We start from the raw sequence: 26,015 nt of genomic DNA, 5'->3' as shown, positions 1-26,015 counted from the left end.
GAATAGCGAAACTAACTTAACAATATTGGTTTTAGAGACAATTGACCAATTAAGTTTATATTATTGAAAGAATTTCACTTCGCTTGCAAAGAATTCTTGTTTTGCTCAATATTCAACGCATTCATTTCTGTTGGATAGTTGCTTCCATTCGGAACAGCAGACTTTTAGTTAGGCAGAGCTGATTTTTTTTAAAATGTCGCGGTGAGTGTCTTTTTCGGTACTTTTGCATTTTACGAAATTAGAACTTGCATCAGTATTTTATTTAGTTGGTTCACTTAGAACAAGTGCGCAAACGGACGTGAAAACTGTGGCTCGGAAGTAAACTTCAACGCTAATTGCATTGAGTAATTAATTCCATAAGAAGCATCTAAACGTATTCCTCCATCGCCTTGTGCGCCAATTGATTTGAATTTCACCTTTTTTAATTTTCCGAAGTTATATTTATTACACCATTCATTCCTTAAATAATGGATGGTGTTAGATAAAATTACGAATTACTCGTTTGTCTATTTCTGATACCAATATTGTTTGACGGCCTCGGTGGCGCCGGGGTAATGCCCCCGACTGCCAACCTAGAGGTCGCGGTTTCACATCCCGCCAGGATGATTTAACAACCATTAGGAGCATAGCTGTACGTGATTGTTGAAAACAAGTAAATTGTAAGAAAGGAATAAATAGTCTTAAATTCGCTTGAAATAGATACAACATTATTTTTTTTTGTGCCACAGCTTTTCACGATCAATTCACCAGCCAGGGCATTTTAAATTATATTTCCGTAAAAAAATATTACAGAGAATGTAGAACTTCAAATGAGCAACTGGGTGCGATGCTGCAATTCATGGAGCAGCACCCAGGACTCGCGGGGGGCCGGTTGCTGGGCCCTGCAGGAAGGGCTAGGGCCAATGAGCTGTGGGAGGAGATGGCCACAGTATTGAATTCCTGTGGGAATGGCCCAATGAGGCCCGCCCACAAGTGGCAGAAGGTACGATACTTATTAGAATGATCTTACTATAGTTAGATATTAAATGTATTTACATGCATAATTGAAAAATATATTGCTTATATTTAGTTGTTATTATTATGTAATAGGTATGGCAGGACTGGAAATGTAACATAAAGAAGAAATATATTAGAATTAAAGCCCATCGGTCGGCAACTGGGTCGGGGTCACCATTGACGTCCGACCTCAATCCTCTTGAGGAGAGGTTAATTTTTTCCTCACTTCGGAGGGTGTCCAAGGTGATGGCAATTTAGTTGAGGCGGGACCCCCTCCGAGGGAAGAGGCAAGTATTGCAGAGTTTTTATATATTTCCTGTACTTTCCAAATGATGCCGATGTACCTGTACCTAACAGAGAGCAGCATAATTTTCTTCAAAAAACCTAACTTAAGCTTTTTTTCACAGGAAATTGACCAAGGAGATGAGGTAGAAGTTACCGAAGTGCCAGACCCAGTAAGAACTGTTTAGCTATTGGTTAATATTGTGGCTTTACTATGCCAACATCTAAGAGATTACAAGTTGTCGAATGGGAATCGGTAAATTTTAAAGTACCTATATCGCCAATAACGTTAATGCTGTGGCAAATAAGGTTGCTAAATTCTCATTGAACATTTTATACATGCAAAGGACTCAAAGTAATTGTTGAATGAAATTTAGAATTTAACAGAATTGATGCAGTATTTTCGTGATGAAATACCCCTTAAATGATGGAGTTGGATTATTTTATTTGTTATTAAGACCAAGTTGAGGGCTATGATGTGTTGAGAGGCCCTTTCACGACCTAAAATCGGAAGAATAATAACAAGAGAACTGAAAAAATTCCCTCTCACCCAAATTATAATGAATGAGGAAATTAAAATTATGCAAAATCATATTTTGAAATGAGTGTGCATGTTCATATTATATTTAAGGTCGATGATGAAGCTGATTATGGTGGAGCAGAGGCAGAGGGCGTAACGAGACGTGGGCAAGGGAGGAAACTGGTGGCGAGTTTTGTTGGAGTGGAGGAGAAGAGGCTGGATTTGGAGAGGCGAAGACTAGAGGTGGATGAAAGGAAGCTGCAGGTTGAGGAGAGGAAGCTAGAGTTAGAGGAGAGGAAATTGGAAGTTAAGGTGAAGAAGCAGAAAAGTTTTGAAAGGATTGTACAGTTGCTGGAGTCGGGTTTGGAGTTGTTAGAAGAGCATTTGCAAAAATAGTTCACATTTACATATTTTTATATTATAAGTTTTTAAATAATAAAGCATTTCATTTAAGAAATTTTATTTTCCTTTACATATATCTCAATCATAATTTTATACAAATGAAGTAGATCAGTAGTGTAATGATCACAATTACACATTAAATTCAGTGAATCAAATACATAAATTCTGACTATTAATGATGTGGCAGGTTGCGGGAAGAATATAAAAATTGAACTTGCTATTCATTATTTAAGAATTCGGTAGGTTTTATTTCTAAACAATTGGTGAATTACTCTGGTCCAGGATTCCCTTTTTATTTCACCTTAAAGCCTAATCTCTTTCAGTTACATCCAAAGATTTAATACTTTACTTCCCCCAAACGTCTTAAAATATACTTTCTAAAAATAGGCAGTTATTTCCCCCCTCTGCACTCGCCCCATCCAAATTCTGCCTCCTCAGCATTTCATCTAAAGTTTCTTGTCTTCACAAGGCATGTTTAGTCTACTTTTTCCTCTTACTCATTGTAACCCTTCACCGTCTATAATCTTTTCCACACCCACATACCCCTAGGTACTATGCGAAGAGTTACTGCAGCTAATTTGTCTGCTCTCCATGTTTTCTGAGCAGTTGGCAGGGTTTACCATATGGTAGTTTTCTTCTTCAAAGAAAATGAAAGGCATTGATTGCGATTCATTACCCACCATTACTGTACTCATAATATAAAAGTTATTTGGTTTTAGAAATACCGGTTTAGACGAATGGCAAGGGTCAAATTTATCCTCATTTGAAAAAGGCCAGATTGGCGCCCGTGCGATGCCAGTCCACGTGACGTCACAGTTTCTATACGAGTAGATAGGGATTTTACATTATCTGAGATTACCAATGCATGCATGAGGCATAGAGCTCAGGGAAACGCCTTAACCCTTTCACTGCTGTGGACGTACCTAGTACGTCCGCACGGCAGACTGCGGTGGACGTACTTTTTCTTCCTCCTCGCCATGCGGTCAGCACTTTCGCCGAAGCACTTCGAAGGGACCCACTAATCAAGGACCCTTTCCTCGACGAACTCACCCACGCAGGACCGTCTCATCGGCCCTACCTCCGGAAAAGTGACCGCTCTGACTGCAATTTGAAAATCAATCAATCAATCCGATCATCACAATATGATTGTCTTCATCGCACTCCTGCCAATCAAGCAATCAAGTACGTCTTTGAAACGTGTTTCTGCGATGAAAAATAATGATTTTGTTAACTTTGATATAAAGGCCGTTTTCCGGTGGTCCGCAGCCACGTTTTGTTGCAAAGTTAACAAAATCGTATAATAATATAATATGACTCTCTATTTTGGTAATGTAATGTCAACTAATAGTATTAGTTACTAGTGAACCAAAATACCACTAAATGGTGTCAGATATGAAAAATTGTCCACTTCCTCAAAATAAAAACTCAACCTCAATGCAATAAAATGATTGATAAACCCACATTATTCAATAGGTCAACCCACAGAAAATTTATGAAATTTAATAGGAGGTTCATAAAAAATGCTCACATTTAAAACAGTTGAAATCTTATTATTATTGGAACCACAACTTCCTTTGATTACCTCTTCAATCAAAACATAGACTGTGTCCCAACATATTAGTAGCACTTTGAGGGACAGTGAAACGGAATTTCAGACTCTTTTATGTCTAACACATTTAAAGGATTAAACACACATTCAAGTCCCATTCTGTGGGATACTGTATATATATTATTAAACACGAACTGTAACTCAAAATCTTATTTCATTAATATGGCAACAACGTCTAACCCCTTGTAGATAAGAATAATAATAATATGAAACATATGTTACCTAAAAACAAGAAAATAAGCCTTAACTCATCAGCATACCACAATGTAAAAAGTGAATATAATTTATAAACAAGTAAATTATAAATTGTTTCTTTCAGTATCCATGATTTCATTGATATTGGCACATAGCACAAGGAAAAAATTCAAAAGCAACATAATATCACTAACAAGGAATTCTCTTAGCACCTATATGAGCTTACCCTTCTACTAATTATAAAAATACATTTTTCTAAATACTGAACTGAATACTGTGTGTATATATACACACAGTATTCAGTTCAAATCCCTAATACTTCACGATCATTTTCATGACGTGCGCCAATGGAAAAACTTAAGACTGCTCACAGAAAAGATAAGAAAAAGCTGACATTGAAATATGGCCTGAAAAAGAAATCATATTGACACAGAAGACAGAAAATATTTTAAGGGAATTTCATGCTTGTTGACACCATTGTTTACAACAGAACAGGCAAGGAGAGGTTACTTTAGATTTCGCTTTTTAGTTGCGCATTTTACCACCAGAGTACAAAAAATACAACAGGCCTGCCATCGAAAAATGACGAAAACTTGCATTCGCAGGATAAAATTATATATTATTGAGCTTCAGTGCATGAGCCGTTAAATGGCTATTTTCTATACCTTTATTTTAATATTGAATAAAGAAGTTTTGGAATCTTTTTTTTGACATAATCGTAAATAAACAATAAAAACCGTGTGGGAGCCACATTGGGCTTAAATTCCTTTCTGATATATTTACAATAAGTTTATTAACAAAAATTTGTTACTCCACCAGCAATAAAATAATCATTGATGAATTTTAATGAGGTTTTCATGCATATCATCAAATGGGAAGAAATTAGCCTTCAAACGCGGATATTAGGCCTGTTCTTCAGGTATGCACAATGCGGATGAAAGGGCAACTAGAAACACCACGATTCTACACCAATCTTTGCTTGCCATGTCTTATACAAACAAGTTATGCTGCGTACCCGGCTTGTACTTTGTACTCGTGTCAGAGCCTGAAAATTGTTGATTATATTCTCAGCCCATGCTGTTTCGTTGTCATGTTTCTTGAGATGAGTTATTAATTGTTGGCTTTTTTGGTTCTTCGTTGAATATTCAAAAGTATTTTCATTTTCGCACGTTATCGAAGTGAATGTAGTTTTCGTGCTGGATTTTGAGATCTTTGTCAGTTCTGTGTGGATGATTTATTTGACTATTGAACTGATTTGAAGATTGAATGATCTGTTGAAGTGAAAACATGAGTCGTACAACTGGTATTCTCAAGTCAAAAAGGAGTTCAAAGTGTGACCTTTGCAGACTTTGTAGGAAGAGTAATAATTCGTATTATAACATATTCACTTCGAGTGTAGCATGTAAAACTGTGAAGGAAGCTCTGCATGATTTAGTCGGTTTACAAGTAAGAGGCACAGTAAATTTTATCGATTTTTTAAAAATGGAGCTTGCTTAATTCCGAATTATTCTGACGTATAGGCTGTTTATTGCTCTAACAGGTTGCTGTGGGAGATGGCCTGCCCGACACCATGTGTCCACCGTGTTTGGAGAAACTCAAGGAATTCGGTGTTTTCAAGAATATTTGTTTGGAATCAAACGCAGTTCTGAGACAAATGTCGCCTAGAAATTACTGCAGAGTGAGTACTTTACGTTTTTTCTCATGTATAAGTTTCGGAGAGTTTAAAGTGACAATCTTTGGTTTGTGTTCAGTACAGTAAAAAAATATAGAAAGGAAATTATTTGTGGACGGTGAATTAATATTATCAGTTTTTAAGGATAAATTAAATATGGTAATATTTTAATCGCTTGGTGACACATGTGGAGTTCACAATACTACACAAATAGAGTAGTTTAACTGCATCAGGCCATTAAATCCAGTATGAACTATGAAGGCACTCAAATTAAAGATCAAAAGTTAATTGAGTATATGCCAATGTATAGTAGCGGGGCATGAATGGCTCCGCACATGGTCTACAGACAAGTGTAAGTGTAACGAGTTCATTTTCCCACAAATGGTTTTTCCCCGTCTATGAATTATTTTTCCCTGTCAAGGCACTAATTATGTTCCAGTTTGTGTTTCAGTGGCGGCGGTGAATTCATTTTGTTTTGTGGTAAACTTCACTGTGCTCTAAACAATCATATCGCGGGAAGGTAGACGTTAAAATTCATCATTGATCAACTCCAAAGGCAATCTACCCTCCAAGCTATACCGCAGTCCCTCAGTATTTGATTGGGTAACCGGAGCATATTAAAGTAAACAAACAAATCCTTGACGGTTTTCTGCTAAAGAATGAAATTTGAGAGACCCAGAAATGGGTTTATTTAAAAATCCTAAACGCTCAAACATTTTTTACCTATTAGCACTAACAGACTTCTTTCCTCAGGTCTTTTTCCCAAGAACTTGGCGACAACTTGCTTGAGTGATACCCAAGCTTCTCTTTCATTTGAGGTCATTGTGGATTCAAAGTTAACATCAAACATTATTTTTCTAATATCAGGCCCGGCAAAGATGTCTTCTTTCAGTTTAGCTTCTGAAAGGTGTGGAAACTTCTGACAGAGGTATCTTAAACAAGGCCTATCTTTAGCCAAAGTCTTTAAGAACTGAGTCATGATACCTAACTTAACATGTTGTGGTGGTGGGAGCATGTTTCTTGGATCTGCAAGGTTCTTGTGTAGAAGTAGTTCTTCGTGGGTTGCTCATAGAACAAAGCCAGCTCTTCCAGTGTTTGGCATTGCTCTTCTTTGAGCGATGCCTCCAAAAAAGCTTATTTGGAGGTTTTTGTTCTTCCTTTACATGGACAGTTGTCAGTATTGAAATGACTGGCTTTGAAGCAATGGAAACAATCTCAACTCGTCTCACATTGGGCAGCATCTCCGTAAACTTTTAGGACCCCTCAATGCACTTTATCCCCTGTTTTATTTGAATAAAAGATAGAAGAAAAGGAATCTTCCCAAAAAAGGTTGGCACTAACTCAGATATTTAAAAAACAAAAAGAGTATATTGCCAAGAAAACTTCACCACAATTGTTGAGCAGCTTGTTTACCAAATGTGTATCTTTGAGTCATAATGTAACTGGTGTGTCAAAATTGACCAGCAATCAGTACCATAGCCATGCATTGACAGACAGGGAACTTAGTTTCGGACTTTATGCATATGTGATGCATGATTGGTTTTTTAAGTTTTAAGGATTGTCATCCTTAAAGCTATTATGTTATATTAAACTCAACTTATATGTATCAGGGCTTAGAAAAATAGAGTTTTATGAAATAATTTTGGCATTTGAGATGATTTTGATGCTGCTTTTCTTTCTGCATAAATATGATACACCATAAGACTCCACTGATGAGAATAGAATAGTGATTTTGACATTTTATAAGCAACTTCTCTAAAAATTATGCATAAATTAAAATATTTATTAACTGTATGATTAAGAGAGTTAATTTTATCATATTCTTAGCTGCAAATACATATTGGAATCCTGAATCTCTATTTTGAGAAGCCTTAATTTTTAAAAAGGGAACAATGTTATTTATGAACAATCCCCATTCTCTCTTGGAATGCTTTCATATATTTCGCATTGAAGGGCAAACTTACATGACCCCGGCGAAAGTTTTGAATTGACACCGTGTAAACTCAGTGAATCAATGATCTTCTTGGCAAATTACATTTCAGTCGGCTGTGTAGCTTTTCATTGATTGATTAGCAGAAATGCGGACACCACTCCATTTTTTCAAAGAATCAAAGACAACATATTTAACATCCTGTTTTAGTAATGGTTAGCTTATTTTATTTGTTGATTTTTTATGAGATGAGTTGTTTATCACTGTTACTTTTTTTCTAAGAGTATTGAAGGAGAAGGGGCAGCTGGTGACAAGCCAAGGGCTTCTGTGGAGACTAAGGAGTCCATCCAAGACATAATTGATAGGAGTGCACGTGTAACTTACTCACCCAAAATGACTGAAATATACATTCCTGTGCCAGATTGCCTACTACCCAGGATCGATGAGTTGGTAAGTTTTAATCTCATGCATAGTGAAACCTGAGTTGAATCACCTTCAGCAGTACATATTTCTAAGTTGCATGTGGAAAGAGAGTTAGCCTGTTGTAAAAATAAGTATGTATTCAGATAGGAAGTCGCTCACATTTTATCCATCCTTCTATTGTTGGACTTTTCCTTTGGTAACATATTAGGCAGAAAGAATAGCCACACAAATCTATTTTCTGGCAAATCAATATCAGATGCACAACAAGGTAGATTGCAAACATTTGATTTTTTTTCAAATGCAATATAAATATTTAAAATACAAAAACAATATATTTCAATGCATGATAAATTTGCTGCCAGTAATGTTTGCAGGACGAGAGACAGGCATGGGGAATTGCGGTCTTTACAGTCAAACTGGGACTTTTTCTTAAATACTTATTTAGCATTTTTAGGACTTTCATGGGAAAAACTCGGAACCCTTAACTTGAGCATTACGAATAGAGGTGTAATACTTAAATGAAAAGCGGAAGAAATGGGTATTGCTATTTACATGTTAATCTTTAAAACCAATGGGATTTTGGCAAAGTTATCAATTAAATCTTATGTGGCATTAAACCTCCTTAGGACTCTCTGTGAGGAGAGATGTAGTGGAAGAATGTGGACACCGAGTTGGGCAAGAGGATGTCTAGGGAAATAAATAATCAACAGCGGCGTGAAACTAAGTGGGCAGGGGAGTCTTGTCGGAAAAGACAGTGGATATGTGTACTACGCCACTCACTTGGTCATCCTTCGAAACCTTTGGTTGGGGACATTAGTTTTTCTATTATTTCAAAACATATATCTATGACCTTTGACCCCCATTATGACCCTCGCTGGTAAAAAAATCGACAATTTGGATCTACAAACTGCAAAACTTACTTGGACACCCTTCAAAACCTATTGTTTGACATTTTGGTTGCCATTATGGCCTGACGTTTGACTCTATGACCTTTGACCCCCACTGTGACCCTTGGAGGTCAATTAGTGAATAATACGGTTATTTGGACATCGCCAATGACTTGGGCACCCTATAAAACCCATGGATCGACACCTTTGTTGGTATGCAATTGTTTTTGTCATCCTTATGACCTTGACCGTCATCTTACTGGGTCAACCGTTGAATTTTCGTCAATAAAAATGTTATTTTTGGGTTTCTCGGGTCCAAAACCCAAGAATTGACATCTAGGTAAATGAAATTCAGACATTTTTCTATTTCATTTTTTTTTAACATTGAAACCCCATAAGGCAAATTCAAAATTTTGGTTTGGACCCAAATTGTGAGGTCAAAAGGTCAAAATTGTTAAATGTTGCTCACGCTCAAAAAAACTAAGGACCTTTCCCCATAAGTGTGCCAATTTTCATGAAGATTGCTCGATGAAAAGTTACTAAAAGTACAGATCAAAAAAGACAGGACTGTTGAGACAGTCTGTATATAGGAAGAAACATGGGATTTACAATCATTTAAAAAATAAATTCATCATGTTTTAGAGATTTTATTCCCATTCTTATGTTCATTGATTTTTTTATTCGCATTCTTATATTTTTTATAGTTGAAATCAATATATATGGTATGCGGTGGAAGTTTTTTATAATATTGGGAATATGTCAAGACGGAGATATCAGTTTTGTACAGTTTTCGAATGTTAACCAGTAAATCCGTCAGTCGGGAATATTGGCCAAAATGTTCCGCAACATACTGCGTGATGCGGTGGTCAAAGATATCTCCCAAAAAGGTACCTATTTCTAGCAGTTTCCTATGCTCAAATTCAAAAATCTCCTGCGAAGTAGTGCTGTTGAGTATTCATTTGTAATTGTAAATACCTCGGTTGATTGGGGGTGCCTTGACAGCTCTGCGTTGCATGGATGCCATGAGAGCTTCCACCCCACCTATTAATTTTGTGGTTTCACAGCCCTGCGTTGCGAGAACAAGTGAAAGGGGAATAGCGTCGGCTCCTAAAAAATCAGCCCGGGAGCATATTATCTTATGATTTCAAGCCAAATGCACAAAAGTTTTTTTGTGCATTTTCATGCTATTTCATTATTTTAAATATTCTTCTTAACTATATTTACCTTTGAAAGTTAATATGGCAACAAAAAAAGTTTCTAATCATGTATGTAGTAATGGCCTGTGCCTATGCATTATTATGACCTTTAAGATTTATTTCCCATCTCCGAGTATACGAAAAATATCAAATGAAATACACTCATTGAACAGAGTTATCCGAAAAGTTATCAGGATCATTTATGTGATGGAAAAATATCAGCGACAACCAAGAACACGTGTGGTGACCAACCTGGGATTTTTTTAATTACCAGATTTTGAATCCTGCTGATGATAAATTTGGGAGAGACCATGGTACTTCTGGTCATATCTGACATAATCAGTGTGAAAATACCAAAATTGTTTCGCATAGGTTCAACTTTGAAATGCAATATTCCTTGCACTACCCATGGGATCGAAAGAATAGTGAAAGAGGTTACCCAAACTTTGTTGACAGCAGCAAAAGATGAGGAACAACACAAACATAAAAAATGCTGAAAAGACTGTAAAGCAGAGCAAAGAGGCCAACCTTAGAAACTTCTTTGTTCATGCTTAAGTTTCATTATAAAATTTCAACTTTCTTTTTAAAATTACATGCGGGTAGAGATAAAGTTATGTTTATCAAGAGATGGATGAGCCAAGTTATGCCCATTAAAATGATGTCAATGTTGAAGCATAGTGTTGTGATTGAAGGAGAATATTATTTAATAGAGTATATTCTCTGGTAAGGAACATCATCAAAATTGTAAGAATTTTTGGTACCATATGGTATCAGAGACAATAACCTCATTTTCGGATCTAATTGCAGCTTAGTTTATGTGGTAATTTCCATGTTTTATGTGCTTGGAAAATACAGGAAAACATCTCTTTATATAATGTTCTTTACGAATTACTAAGTATGCAGAAATTACAAAAATATACTATATTACAGAAATTAACTGTGCATATTTTCTTGGTCACGTAATTATTTTAAGAGGAAGAAGGAAACATAATTGGACATAATTGTCTGTAAGAAATAATAAATGATGGAGAGGACAATTACATACTACTGGAGTTGAACTGCAAGAAAGGAGTCAAAAAAATGTATGAGTACATGCTTTTGGCTACCTGATGTTGTCTCAGCTAGGAGAGGAGGTTTTATTATTATATTTATTGACTTATATTTAGTGACACTCAGCATTCTCTTTTAGTGTCATGTGAAAGAGGAGAACAGAGACCATCTTATGGAAGAGAGTTATCCCATGCTGCATAAACCAGACTTAGCTGGAATTTCGACTGCTGTCACGGATCCATTGGCAGCTGATGACGTGGTGAGTGTACTTTTGCATTGTTAAGCTGTTGTGCGATGACACTTATCCATTCCCTGGGGGAACATTCTCAGCACCACTCAGCAGAAAGGCAAGACATTTTTCCTCCCTTGATCCGTCCAAAGCAGAAAAGCTATGTTTTTTGTGAATGAATCTTTTAAAATGAAAGAATCATTGTGACAAATAATAAGATTTATTTTACTCTACTTGCAGCTTATTTTACTGTTGTTCATAGGTTTGAAACTATTTTATTGATTACCATCAATTTTTTATTAGAAAATCGCAATGGATTTTCAAAATTCAGTGGTCTTATAGAGTTTTTCTTGTCAAATTATGTGTTAAGTAGTAATAAAGGTAGGATTTACTCCACAATTTTATGAGCCTTAAGTCACAAGGAGTGCCCAATAATGTTATTCCTCCTCATTAAGGCTTTCATTTGATTAAATGAGAATGAGGAAGATATTTATTGGACTAATATTGTTGGTCAATTATGTTGTTTTGTTGGTTATTTTGTTTTCTTCAAAGAGGTCAGAATCGTTCTACTGCGATTATTTACTTTCTACAGACACCGAAGGGCATACCAAGCATCATAACTATTGGGGGTTGGTCAAGCCAGGTTGTGACATTTTAGCATGGAAAAGGCTAATGATACCAACATTGAAAAAAATATAGCAGTGCTTTATTAGTTTATGACATTATTTCCTTTAAGAAATGGTGTTATTTTAGTTGCATATCTTATACTGATACAAATTATCTTTCTTGGGCTTAAAGAAAATTTGTTGAATACTTTTGTTTCAATTCATAACAGATTTTGCTAAAAAGACTTATGCGATTTTTGCTCCTAGGGGGGCAGCTGCCCCCTGGGTGTCTGCATTAGCATACCCTGCCCTTCGCTGGGTATGCTAATGCAGACACCATGTAATTCAGGCTTGTTCATGAACACTTTTGCTTGGTGTACCAATTGATTATAATGTGTACCAATTGGTGTTCCTCTTTCCAATAGGGTGATACAGTAACATTCAAGTGCTCTCCTGTTAAAGAAGATCAGATTAGTGACGACGGAGAAAGATATGTGCACAATGATTGCACTGATGGTGTTTCAAGCAAATTGATGCATGAAGCCTCTTCTGATCAGGTAATACATATGACCTATCAATTGCACCTTGAAATGCATGTAAACTCTGTCACCATGATAAGTCAGTAATCTTAAAATCAGTTTCACATAGCCTTCCATTCTTCTCTCCTATCTCCTTATATTTTCATATTAAAGGTATTCTTCTCTTTTACCCCTTTAATAACCTGACCTATGAAAAACATTCAGAATCTCTTCCTGACCACCTGTCCTATTCTTTTTCTGAAAATTGTCCTTATTGTTATTCGTTTAAATCATTCTGTTTTTTTACCAAGAGGCCAGAATTGTTTATCAGGGTATATTTATTTTCTACAGTCACCCTGTAATTCAAGCTTTGCTCATGATCACTTTTGCTTCTTTTACCAAATGATAATAATATGTATCCATGGGTGTTCCTTTTTCCAATAGAGTGATCCAGTGACATACAAGTGCTCTTCTGTTAAAGAAGATGAGATTAGCGATGGTGAAGAAGGATATGTAGTCAATGATTGCACTGATGCTGCCTCAAGCAAACTCATACATGAAGACTCTACTGATCAGGTAATATTATTTATTAACTGTTTCCTGTGCATTGTACTTGAATATGAACTATGTTATATTTATAAATCCACGTCTCTAAAATTGGTTTCATACAGCCCTCAATTCCTGGCTGTCAACTGCTTATCTTTTCATGTTTATGGTCTTCTTTTTTATATACTTAATAACCTTTGAAGAACATTCAGAACTATCGTTTTCCCTTCTTCCTGTCCACCTCTCCTTTTATTTTTCTGACTACATTATTTATAAGGCCATCGCATCTGATGATGTGGTTGGTTAAGTTAAGGTTATTTGAAGATTACTCTTTTGTCACACTCCTCTCTGTACTTCCTTGGTACGTCCTTCTTTGATCTCATACATATTCAACATTCTTCAGGAGCAACACATTTCTAAAGCTTCCACCTTTTTGCTGTTCTGCAGCGGTCAATTTTGATGCCATTTTAAACAAATACATTTTTTAATGTAATGTCAGATGTATTGCGTTCATTTGTAGTGTCTGATGCATTGTGTCCTTTTTTGTATAAGTATTCAGCTTTGATTAGATTCTAATATTTTGTAGAATGCTCTCTGTGCCTTTGCTGTTCTAGGGATTTTTTATTGCTTCATCCATCGATGGCATCTAGGCTTCCTGTGGCTTAACATATCAGTCTGACTATAAGGACATTAAGCCTTGAAAGTGACGTGGTGTGTTGTAACCTTGGTCAGTGGGGTAGTTTTATCATTATGGACGAGATTATATGTTGAGTTTTACATATCCAGGAGCTATTTCTTTGAGGATCATCACATGGATTTAGCATGTATTTTGCTACGTAAATAAGAGATAGTTGGTATATAGTTAAGTGGTTAATTTATAAACCTATTTTTAAACCAATCAAGTTCCAGACATTAATTTCCTTGAGGCAGCTTGCAAGAGAATATGAAGAACATTCCCATAATAAATCAACCAATGATAAATCCTTTCAAAATGAATGCTCAATCTCCTGTTCACACATTGTTCTTATTTTGATTCTTATTTCCAGCCTACCACAGGTGAGGACATGGTGCCAATTGAGAGTTTTAATATGGCTCAAAAGTCTTCTGCAGAGGAAATTGGTGAGTACTCTCAAGGGCTGCAAATAACTCTAAACATGGAGGAATTGAAGTTAATAATTGTAAAAGATGTACATGTTTATCCTTTTATTTAGCCAATTTTACGGTGACCAGAGAACTAATAGAGAATTTGACCGTTGCCCATTTTCCACAATGGAAGCATTGGGTGGGTGCTTCCATGGGCTACAAATAGCTGTTTACAGATAAGGATTATTGTAACTGGTTGTGAAGGATGAAGAACCTGAATTAGTCATCCATCCATATTTTCTGTTTTCTTTAGTATAAGTGCCAATTGGATGAGGAAGGAGAGTTTTATTTACTTTTTTTGTAGGCATCTGTATTTTTTCAATGGTCCTCCCTAAAAATTTTTTCCAGAAATGTTTTAATGTTCAACTACTTGGACCAAATGCTGGGAAAATTTTCTTTATTTTCTATGGCTTTTTTGACAGTTTAAAATTCATAGAAGAATGCTGTCATGGTTCAGCCAAGCTATGAAACCAGTTTATTTAAAAAATATCTACAAATCATTAGAATGAAGCACTTGGTTTCAAAATCAAGTATCATAAAGTAAATTTCAGTATTCACAGAAAATGTGAACTTGGAACTTGCTCAAATGAGTGAATAAAGTGGCAATGCTTTCGGTCCATTTTAAGATAACCTAAATCTTTTTAATTGGCATATTCCCATCACATTTCTGGCTTTTTCCATCCATTTGATCGATTGTAAATGAAGGGTGTCAGAGTCTTTGATTTCATGTTTTACTGTGATAGTGGTTAAATCAAATTCTTTTCCAGGTGTCCCAGCTGCCGAAGATATGCCCATTGAAGCAACATCAAATTCATGTCTGCCAGCAGAAGGAAGTGCAAGAAATCATTCAATTGATGATTGCATTAGTCCCAAAGCTTTGGTGACACAAAATGATTCCAAGACTGGAGCAACCCATGTAGGGGTAGGAAGGAATCTGATGGATAAAGACTCTGAAAAATGTGGTGCTCTTGATACTGATGAGATAACTTGCTATTCAATTCATGATGATAGACAGTGTAATACAAAAGACATTGAATCACTGAAAAGAAGCGCAGGTGGAGCGGCAATGACTGTTTCTGGGGAAAGAGGTGATTGTGATGCACAAAAAACCATGGATTCCCTTAAGCTTATCCGAATCAGACGAAACGACAAAAGTGGTAGGGAGACTGTCAAGGGAAACAATGAAGAGATACTAAATTGCTTGATCGCAAATACTTGTAACAGTAACACATCAAACGAAAATTCATATGATTGCTTCAACTGCAGAGATAGGTTCAGCGACAAAAATGAGCTAATCGAACACATGAAAATTCATGTCGTTTCTCGTAATTTTGATGCTGTAGCAGAATCTTCTGTCGCAGACATCTCTTTGAAACCCGTTTCGTCAAGCGACAATGGCAGTTCTTGCATTGCTACCACATCCAGGGCTTCAGGTGGGCGGAAGACAAAAAGGCAAGGGCCGAGGCAAAAAGGAAATGTTTCCATCAGGGAAACCGTTGTAGAAAAAGGGGATGTGAAAAGTGTGAGGCGAGTGACGAGAAGTCTCACTGCAGATGAGAAATCAAGTTTATCCCCAAAGTCACCTTGCGCGAGAAGCCTGCGCGATCGCGTGGCTGTGATGAAGAAAGGGAGATCATATTCATGCAGCTTGTGCGCCAAGTGCTTCCCTCAGAAAAATCAAGTCATCGTACACATCCGATCACACACAGGCGAAAGGCCTTACTCGTGCAATCATTGTGAATTGTCTTTCTCGACAAGGAGCATCTTGGTTAATCATGTACGGACGCACACCGGGGAAAAGCCCTATACGTGCACATTCTGCAGCAAGGCCTTCGCTCAGAAAAGGGACCTGACCGTACACATCGGAACTCACACAGGACATAGGCCTTTTTCGTGCAATCAGTGCGATAAGTCCTACTTGAAAAAGAGCTGCCTGGTGACTCATCAACGGACGCACGGCGGGGAGAAACCTTACTCGTGCACAATCTGCGGTAAGTGCTTCGTTTTCCGGGGAATCCGTGATTCCCACGAGCGGATACACTTCGGTGAGAGACCTTATTCGTGCGACGAATGCGGAAAGTCTTTCTTGTTGAAGGGCGACTTGGTTAGACATGTAGGAGCTCACGCGGGAGTGAAACCTTTTCAGTGTACACTCTGCAGCAAGTCCTTTGGTCGGAGGAATAACCTTGACATCCACATCCGCAGACACACCGGAGAAAGGCCTTTTTCTTGCGACGAATGTGGTAAGTCTTTTGTGTCGAAGGGGCATTTAGTGAGGCACATACGTGCGCACATGGGGCAGAAACATTATTCGTGCACGTTCTGCCGCAAGACCTGCGCTCGGAGCGAAGACCTCGATCTCCACATGCGCAGGCACACGGAGAAGAAGCCTTTCTCGTGCGAAATTTGCGGAAAGTCGTTCACTCAAAGAAGCGGTTTGGTCGTGCATACGCGAGCGCACTCGGGCGAGAGGCCTTTCTCGTGCGACTACTGCTCCAAGTCTTTCAGCCAGAGTTCTACTCTCCAAGGTCACATGCTGACGCACTCGGGAAAGAAGCCTCATGCCTGCGACGTGTGCGGCAAGGCCTTTGCTCGGAAGAACACCCTCGCTTCCCACATGCGTATCCACTCCAGGGAGAGACCTTTTTCGTGCGGAATCTGCAAAAAATCTTTCAAAATGAAGCAGGCTCTCAAATATCACATGCAAACACATACGGGAGAGCGACCTTTCTCGTGTGAAATTTGCTTCAAGGCTTTCCCTTTTAGTTTTAATCTCAAAACTCACATGCGAATTCACACAGGAGAGAAGCCTTTTATTTGCAACGTGTGCGGCAAGTGTTTCGCTCGGAGGGGGGGCCTTGCCTTACACATGAGAACACACTCGGAAGACAGGCCTTATTCGTGCAATGAATGCGAAAAGTCTTTCTCGAGGAAGCGGAACTTAGTTTCGCATATACGTACCCACACGGGGGAAAAGCCTTATTCGTGCACTGTCTGCAGCAAGTCTTTTGCTCGGAGGAACGGCCTTGTTGCCCACATGGTAACACACACGGGCGAGCGACCTTTTTCATGTAAAATTTGCTTCAAGACTTTCCAGCTGAGTTTTCATCTCAAAAGTCACATGCGAATTCACACAGGAGAGAAGCCTTATGTTTGCAACGTGTGCAGCAAGTGTTTCGCTCGGAGGGACGGCCTTGTCTTGCACACCCGAACGCATACGAAAGAGAGGCCCTATTCATGCAGTATCTGCGACGAATCTTACATTGATAAATGTGGTCTCAACAGGCACATGCTCAAACACTCGCAAGAGAAGCCATATTCATGCAACGAATGTCTGAAGTCTTTCTCGAAGAAGAGCAACTTGGTGACACATTTGCGAACACACACGGAAGAGAAACCTAATTCTAATTCGTGTGAAGAATCCGAAAGTCTTTCTCGACAAAGATCGTCTTAGTGTAGACATGATTACAAAAACCCGAGAGGAATATTGTGTCAGCAACGTCAGCGGCAGCTTTTACACATTATTAAGATCTAGTAATAAATTCGTACACTCACCGCAGGTAATTCTTATCACTGTAATAGTTTTTGTAAATTTTTTGCTATGCGTGGGTACCCTGACAGCCACATGCGTGCTCTCACTTGAAGATAAAGTTATATATGTATAGTCCTCATCAAGTCCTTCTCTCCATGGAAGGGCCCTGACTACCACTTTTGTACACGTACATTTGTAAAAATTATCATGATAAGCCTTCCCCTAAGTTTTCCTGGATATACACAAATATATCATCATCTTCACGTGCAAATTGTGATTTTTTTATCTCATTATTGTTACCTAGTTACTTGATGAATATCTCTACCCATCCTTTTCCCCTATTCTAGCATCCGTTTTAAAATTCATCAAGTAACTGGGTAACAATAATAAGATAAACATCATAATTTGCACCTGAAGATTATGATAATTCATTGAAACCCGGGTCGAGCTCTTATATGAAAAAGAAGATGTATAAGTAATTGTGTATTTGCAGGAAAACTTATAATGGAATTCCTCAAAGTAAAGCAGGAGTTAGTGAATTGAGTCTTCCCTGTTAAGTCTAACCTTAACTGCCACATTCGCACACAATTGAGACACACTGATCTTGTAGCGTTTGCTGCAATGATTTCACTCACTGGGAGACATCGTGAGAGTGATATTTGGGATCTGACTGCCAATGTTATTTTCTGAAACGATATGATAAAGCAGAAAAAAAGTGTAACGGCTCTCATCTTCATAGGCCTGAGTCTGATAGATATTCGCATGTAAACATTTTGGGCACCATGACTTCCCTTGAGTAATCACTCCCTCTCAATATCTGTGTAGTCGAGTGGTCATGGGCTCTCCCCCATTGTCATTTGCCATGTGGGTCCGGGTTTCGAGTCCCGTGCCAGCTAATTTCTTTTCTCCCTTTTTATGTTATAAATATCTGTTACAACTCATCGCCATTGCCATAGTATAGTTGCTTGGTGAATTTTCTATTTTCATATTAGCATATGAATTTTTAATGGGACTCAAATTGTGCCGTGCCACATAAATTTTAGGACCCAGGTAAATGTATAATTACATAATTATATGTGAACTACTGGGTAATGTGCCCATCTTCAACCCAGCTATTTTTCCCACAGCCTTTTCAAATATTTAAAAATCTTAATTCTTGCTCTCACCAAATAAACACCCTGCGTGCAACAAAGTCCTCATCATCTCCAAATAACACCTCTGCTTCTCTTCAATGAACCGATCCTACACCCATGCATCAATTATTCATCAGAGTATCCTTCAAAGAGATTTCTTAAAGGAAGTCATGGGGCGTGAAATCTTTAGAATCCGGGTATATGTGGAAGAAAACCGTGACACTTTTTCTACGTTACAATATAGTCTCACAAAATAATAACATCGGCAGTCAGATCCCGACTATCACTCTCACGATGTCAACTTGTCAGATGACTCATCTTTGCGCATGTAACATGTTTGTTTGCTGACAAGATAATTTAAATAAATGTTATGTATATTCAAAGTCGACCTCATGCAAATCTGTAGTGAGGAGCTTAATAGTTCATTCTTGCCTTCAGAATGTGGAATTGGAAAGTGGAATGATGATATAATGTCAAAAGGGACGATGGACCATGTATATATTTCCATGAAAGAATACCAAGCTGTGTCATTTTGAATTTTTGTAATTAATATTGAAGAAGAGCGATAGCATGAAAGGAAACACACCTAGTTTAGCAGATGGGGGTTAAAAAGCCTTGCATGCCAATTTTTGATTGAGACATGTCTATAATTTTTAGTCAATGGTGTCTTGCTCAAAGTCCATTCTCAATTTTCACGTCCTAAGTGGTTCTGAATTTTTCTGAAATTAATCATGAATGCTGGCAGCCTACTTTGTTCAAATAAAGAAAAATGTGGCTTAGTTGGAAATAACATTAATTGTGCATAATGATAAGTGTAAGACTGAGTTTGCCAATGAACTGAATGTGGTATGTCATTTTTTATATTCTCAACACTTACAATGTTATTCCTACTTTTCTGTTAGAAATTTATCAGAGGATTAATAAATGATACACAAGAATTAAGTCGTCAAAACTTTTTATTTCCCATTTTTTGAAAAGATCAAATCCTTAAAAGGTTCCAGGGGGACCATCCTGCCATCAGAAAGTTGAACCATAATGGCCCACCCTGGTGTACTTTGCTCTACAGGGGTGGAGAGATCAGATGACAAGAGGGGGCATGGCAGATAGTTGAGGGGCAGGAGTACTCGAGGCAGGAGCAACAGGTGTGGGAGATGGTTGACGATTAGTTTGTGTTGAGAGGCTGAGGGATTATTGAAGGGGTATGTGTAAACGGCGCGTGAGTCCTGTGGTGACTTGCTTGACGAACGGTATTTTGGGGAAAGCTGTTTTAGACACGGGTAGTGAAGTGTCAGCCATTTCTGAGCAGCTTTTAAATGGATTGAAAGGCAGAGGGATGCTTCCCACGTTCCCCATAAACCGCTCACGCATAATTTTTGCCAGTAATTGTAAGTCTTCACCCATTACACAACAGGTATTGAACTCCATGGAGTTTGAAGGTAATGAATTTGGAGTAGAATAGAAAACAAATTTATTGTTCAAGGCAAAGCCTATGGAACATGCATCCAATACATAAAGAAAAAGATCAAGCTCTGTGGTATTACAAGAGATATATGCAAGTCTCCTTGCTATAACAACAGGATCATTAAAACACAAACATAATATAAAATCAAATACAATGACAGTATTTACCAAGAAAATATCAAGCCAGTCTAATAGAATAAAAAAACGTACAAAAAACCTTTAATGAAATGAATGTAGATTCATCGAAAGGAAGAAAAAATCAATAAATGATTGAACGGTAGAGGTACACGCTCAATCTCCATAACATTCATTAATCAGGTACGCAAACATTTTTATTTTGAATTGATTTATAGTTTTAATTTTCGATATGTAGTCAGGAATATCATTCCACACCCTTATACATGAATTAATGGTGGAAAATTGGTATACAGTTAAGTAGTGTGGTGATTTGAGATTTTTGGTGCAGGGAACTGTCATACGGCAATGGATAGTAAGATGGAAAATTATTGGAAATGCCGCTTTGAATCAATACGTCAACTGTGGATGTAAGTTGCTGAATCTGAGCTAATGTTTCTCTTCCCTCTCCTCCATCTCTCCCTGTCCTCCTGCCCCCAATCGCTCAGTCTAATGGGGCCTTCACAGTTCGGCGTTGCGTTGACGCCGCGGCTAGCGAGCCAATCATATCGCCCTCCGAAGTCGAGGTACATCTAGCTTCCTCCTCGCATTTGGAGGCGCCAGAGAAGGAGATGACTAACTTCCTATGGTCCCTGCACCTCCATCCATTTCTGGCCTGTGGTGAATTAAGTAATATGAAAGAATTTATAAGCTATAGGTTATAAATAAATATATTCATGTTCCCGAAGAAGTCCATTTGGTATGCGATGTAGTACATGAAATATTAAAGAAGAAAATCCTTGAATGACAAAATAATGACTGTTAGTTTCTGATACAATTTCAAAGAGTTACTATGTATTATGTGCACACAGCACTTTGCTGTAGGTGAAGATAAATATTCAAAATATAATAGATTGTGACGGAGCCCTTCGTTTCGAACGCCGTACCAAGGTCAGCCACCTGGCTGAGGTCGTTGCCCTGGGACCCTGAGGTCGCTGCCGCCAGGGTATGCGGGACATAGCGCCAGCAAGGCACCGCGAGAGAGAGACGCTCACGGAACGGCAAGGGAGAAGGACTTGAGACATAGACGAACTCTATCGCTAACCATCCGAATAAACATGGTCGGGTTTACTTCCGTTTAATTTATTGAAGTGAGTTTAATCACCTACATATCCCTAACCCCTTCAAGTGGTGACTCCCGACGCGAGTTATTTTCGCGAAAAAACAATTTTTTTCGAACCATGTGCGCGACCACGCTGAGTTCCCGATAGCCATGCCGCCGACATCGCTGAATCCTTCGCCATCGTGTCTCGAAGTTAATCTTTTATTGTGACCCTGTAATACACGTGCATGTGGAAATAGTATTCTTTATTTTTTTGTGCGTTATATTGTGTTTGTAAAGATGTCTAACCCACCAGCATCGCAACACTGCGCGGACCGCATCGCTGTTCGTGCCCCACCATTTTGGCCGGAGGAACCTTCTCTTTGGTTTTCTCAGCTAGAAGGACAATTTTATCTTGCTGGCGTCGAGGAGGACGACACGACATTCTGGTTCGTGTTGTCGCAGCTGGATCAACGCTACGCACAGGAGGTGAAAGCAGTGGCGCCGACTCCATGGGGCCTGAGGGGGCCCGAGCTCCCCCAAAAATTCGTTACAAATATGAGGAAAAAATGTGTAAGGCTTGTCGATTTTCCCCGGAGTGTCCAGATATCGAGATTTGAGTGAACAGTGTTCTAATTCTTATCATATGACTCATCTGAAATGCTTAAAAACTTAAAATTCACTACTTATAAAATTGACCGGGGCAAGGTCCCCGGTTTGGGTCCCCCCAATATTTTTTGTAAGTCGGCACCCCTGGGTGAAAGACATAATATCGTGCCCTCCTGCCTCAGATTAGTACAACACCTTGAAGTGCGAATTAATTAAAAGGCTCTCTGCCTCACAGGAGCATAAACTAAAACTCCTTTTAGAAGACGAAGAGATGGGGGACAGGAAGCCATCCCAGTTTTTAAGACATTTAAAAGATTTGGCGGGTTATTCCGTCACGGGCGATTTTTTAAGATCGCTGTGGCTTTCAAGGCTTCCAAGACATTTGCACGCCATATTAGCGGCACACGATGCCCCAGACCTCAACGCCCTTGGGTCCTTAGCGGACCGCATAAACGAAGTGGTCCCTCGTGCAACGGCTCCCCCAGGGTAAGTGAAGTTGCCCCCACCTCCCAAACCTGTGCAGCAGGCTGTTCGCAGATGATGGCCTCCCTCATCGCCAGAATGGACGAGCTCACCCGGCAGGTAGGCGAGCTCTCAGTCTCAGGGCACCCTCATTATCACCGTCACAAATCCCGCTCCCGCCCCCGAAAAAGTGCTTCACGGCCTACGTCACCAGCCCCTCGCGACCCTAATGTCTGCTGGCACCAATGGTGCTTCGGCAAGGACGCTGACAAGTGCGTTCCCCCCTGCTCCTACGTTCCGGAAAACACCCTGGGCAGGTTGTAAGTGCGGCTGCCGACCTTTGCCCATCCTCCAGCCGCCTTTTTATGACCGACGTGCGCACCAAGGTGCAATTCCTGGTGGACACTGGAGCGGATCTATCTGTTTATCCGCGCTCATATATAAAAGGACCCGCGGACGGATGACCAACTTTTCGCCGCGAATGACTCTATCATTAGCACTTACGGCTGGGAAACTCTAAATTTGAATTTCAATCTTCGTCGTGACTTCACTTGGCGTTTTGTGGTGCCGACGTGTCAAAGCCAATCATCGGCGTAGACCTTTTGACCCATTTTGGACTTTTAGTGGACGTGATAAACGCCAAACTTATCGATGGCACCACTGCACTGCATGCCATCGGTAGCATCGGTGTTCACTCAGGGGACCAAATAAAAGCGGTTGTGGGTGAGTCCCGTTACCACACCCTTTTGTCCAGTTTCCCTGAGATTACTCGCCCGGCAGGAACCCCAGGGAAGACAAAGCACTCCACCGTGCACTTCATACGCACCACCCCAGGCCAACCCGTATGCTGCAAACCTCGACGCTTGGCCACGGATAAGCTCGACGCAGCGAGAGGGAGTTCGAGTTAATGGTGCGGATGGGTACCGCCCGCCGTTTGGACAGCAGCTGGTCGTCGGCCCTCCACCTCGACCCGAAAAAAGGTAACGAGTGGCGCTCCTGCGGTGACTACCGCGCTTTGAACGCGCGCTTAATACCAGATTGTTACCCAGTCCCCCCCACATAGAGGACTTTTCCTCTTCCTTGAGTGGTGCCCGAGTTTTTTCAACTATAACCTTGGTGCGAGCATATAACCAAATTCCTGTGAACCCGGAAGGCATCCCCAAAACCGCCATTACCACACCTTTTGTACTTTTTGAATTTCCTTTCATGCCATATGGACTCCGCAGTGCGGCGCAGACATTTCAGAGACTCATTGACGAGGTACTCAGAGGCCTCGATTTTACCTATGCCTACCTTGACGATATTTTGACCGCGTCTATAGATGAGGATGAGCACGAGCGCCATCTACGGGAACTTTTCCTTAGGCTTAGTGGTTACGGTGTTGTTATTAATACTTCAGTGTGTTTTCGGCGTTTCTCAAGTGAAATTTTTAGGGTATCGTGTAAGTGTTGACGGCACAAAGCCATTAAAAGACAAGGGTAGTGAATTCCAAGAAATTCCCGAGCCGGTGACTATCAAACAGTTACGCCAAAATTTGGGAATGATTAACTTTAACAGTCGCTTTCTACCCAACGCGGCGTCATTACAGGTGCCACTTAACCTTTTCCCTACTATACACGTATATATACGTGTAGACGTTTCCTAACCAGGGAGACGACGGCCGTATATTTACGTGTGAGATTTTCCTAGCCAGGAAAACGAAATCCGTATGTGTACGTTTTCTAGCTCTCCCCCTTTTAGGATGGTCGCGGGTTTACGTCGTCTTTGTCTCGGGACCCAACCCTGCGGGGTTTAGGATTTACCCTCGGAATCCGGGAGCAGGTACCCGGACCCCTCGTCTTTATAACCTCTCTTAGCGGTAAGGGACAGCGGTCATGCAATTGTTTATCCAGTCAGGTTTCGAAATAAACATTTGTTAATATTGGCCGTAGAACTTCGCTTAAAATTTGACAATTCTCATAAAAAATGAGGAATTCAATTCAGTCTGCAATTTACGTGCAAGCAACAATTATCCGTAGGATAAATACACATAAGCAACACATAAGTTGACCACAAACCAATGCCAAAGGTATGGTCGTAAACCCGGAAAGGAGGGAGCACAACTAGTCTTGGAGTTCGAGAAAATGCGAAGTCCCTGCGTGGAGGGGTCGAAAAAGGTTCAGCGAGACCCTTCTTAACGAATGTCCTCCAAAAATGCTCCGTACCACGAGAAAGAAGTCTCTTGCAAATACGACCTTTCCAACTTTGCCCTCCTCGCCCACCCTGTTCCCTCCCTCCCCCTGGGCCTTTTCACCGACGCCTCGGATTCTACCCTGGGGGCAGTTCTCCAACAACAAACCGACACCGGCTGGGAACCATTAGGTTTCTTTAAAAAAAAACTCAATGCCGCAGAGAAGAACTATAGCCCATACGATAGAGAGCTATTGGTCATTTACCGCGGAGTTCGCTACTTCAAGCACATGCTAGAAGAGTGAACTTTTACGATATTTACGGACTACAAACGGATAAAATATGCATTCAGGAAAAAGTCTGACAAGTTCTCACCCCGGCAATTCCGCTGCCTTGACTTGATAGGCCAATTTTCAACGGATATCCGTCACGTAGCAGGGGCCGACAATGTTGTTGCGGACGCCTTGTTCCGAATTGAGGAAGTGACTCGTGCCATTGATTTTAGGCACTAGGCCGTTCCCAGGAGACTGACGAGGAACTGGCCTCCCAGACATCCCTAAAACTGAAGAAAGTGCACATCCCAGGGTGCAGTGTACAGTTAATGAGTGATGCGTCAACATACAACGTGCACCCATATTTCACACCCGCTTTCCGTCGCCAAGCATTCAATTCTATCCACAATCTTGCACACCATGGAGTGAGAGCCACCGTAAAATTAATGACAAGTCGTTTTGTGTGGCCATCAATCAAAACAAAGATTGCCGTCAGTGGCTCGTTCCTGCATCCCCTGTTGGAGCTGGACGGGATAGTGGAGCGCTTCCACTGCCAACTAAAATCTGCCATCCGCTGCCACGACACGCAGCAGTGGGTGGATGTACTGCCAGCAATCTTCTTGGGTTCCCGATCTGCTCTGAAGGAGAATATTGAAGCCACCCCAGCGGAGCTCGTATATGGCGAGCCACTACGTCTTCCAGGAGGATTCCTCTCCCTCACAATGCAACAAGGCTCGTTCCTGCATCCCCTGCCAGCGATCCAAAATCACACGGCACGTCTCCTCACCTCTCTCTAATTTCTCTCTGCCAGGAGGGAGAATTGAACATATACATATAGATCTTGTTGGTCCCCTCCCCATGTGCCGTGGTTACTGCCTCACCTGTGTAGACCGTTTTACACGGTGGCCTTAGGCCATTCCTGTGGAGGACATCTCCGCCAAAACTGTGGCACGTGCCT

At 39.9% G+C, this 26,015-nt stretch overlaps 1 protein-coding gene across 1 annotated transcript; it reads left to right on the top strand.

Annotated features, from left to right (window-relative positions):
• Window positions 1-5,018: 5,018 nt before the first annotated feature.
• Window positions 5,019-25,854, top strand: LOC124172106 (zinc finger protein 62 homolog). The gene is made up of 12 exons (XM_046551511.1): window positions 5,019-5,450; window positions 5,545-5,682; window positions 7,889-8,056; window positions 11,302-11,421; window positions 12,422-12,553; window positions 12,959-13,090; window positions 14,107-14,179; window positions 14,971-17,243; window positions 21,846-22,034; window positions 23,397-23,596; window positions 23,843-24,014; window positions 25,291-25,854. The coding sequence occupies exons 1-12, from the start codon at window positions 5,292-5,294 to the stop codon at window positions 25,852-25,854; spliced, it is 4,320 nt and encodes a 1,439-aa protein (XP_046407467.1). The 5' UTR covers window positions 5,019-5,291.
• Window positions 25,855-26,015: the final 161 nt, after the last annotated feature.

Source organism: Ischnura elegans (assembly GCF_921293095.1).
Source record: "Ischnura elegans chromosome 13 unlocalized genomic scaffold, ioIscEleg1.1 SUPER_13_unloc_1, whole genome shotgun sequence".
NCBI lineage: Eukaryota > Metazoa > Arthropoda > Insecta > Odonata > Coenagrionidae > Ischnura > Ischnura elegans.
The sequence above is the reverse complement of the archived record's forward strand: the minus strand, read 5'-3'. Positions and strand labels throughout refer to the sequence as shown.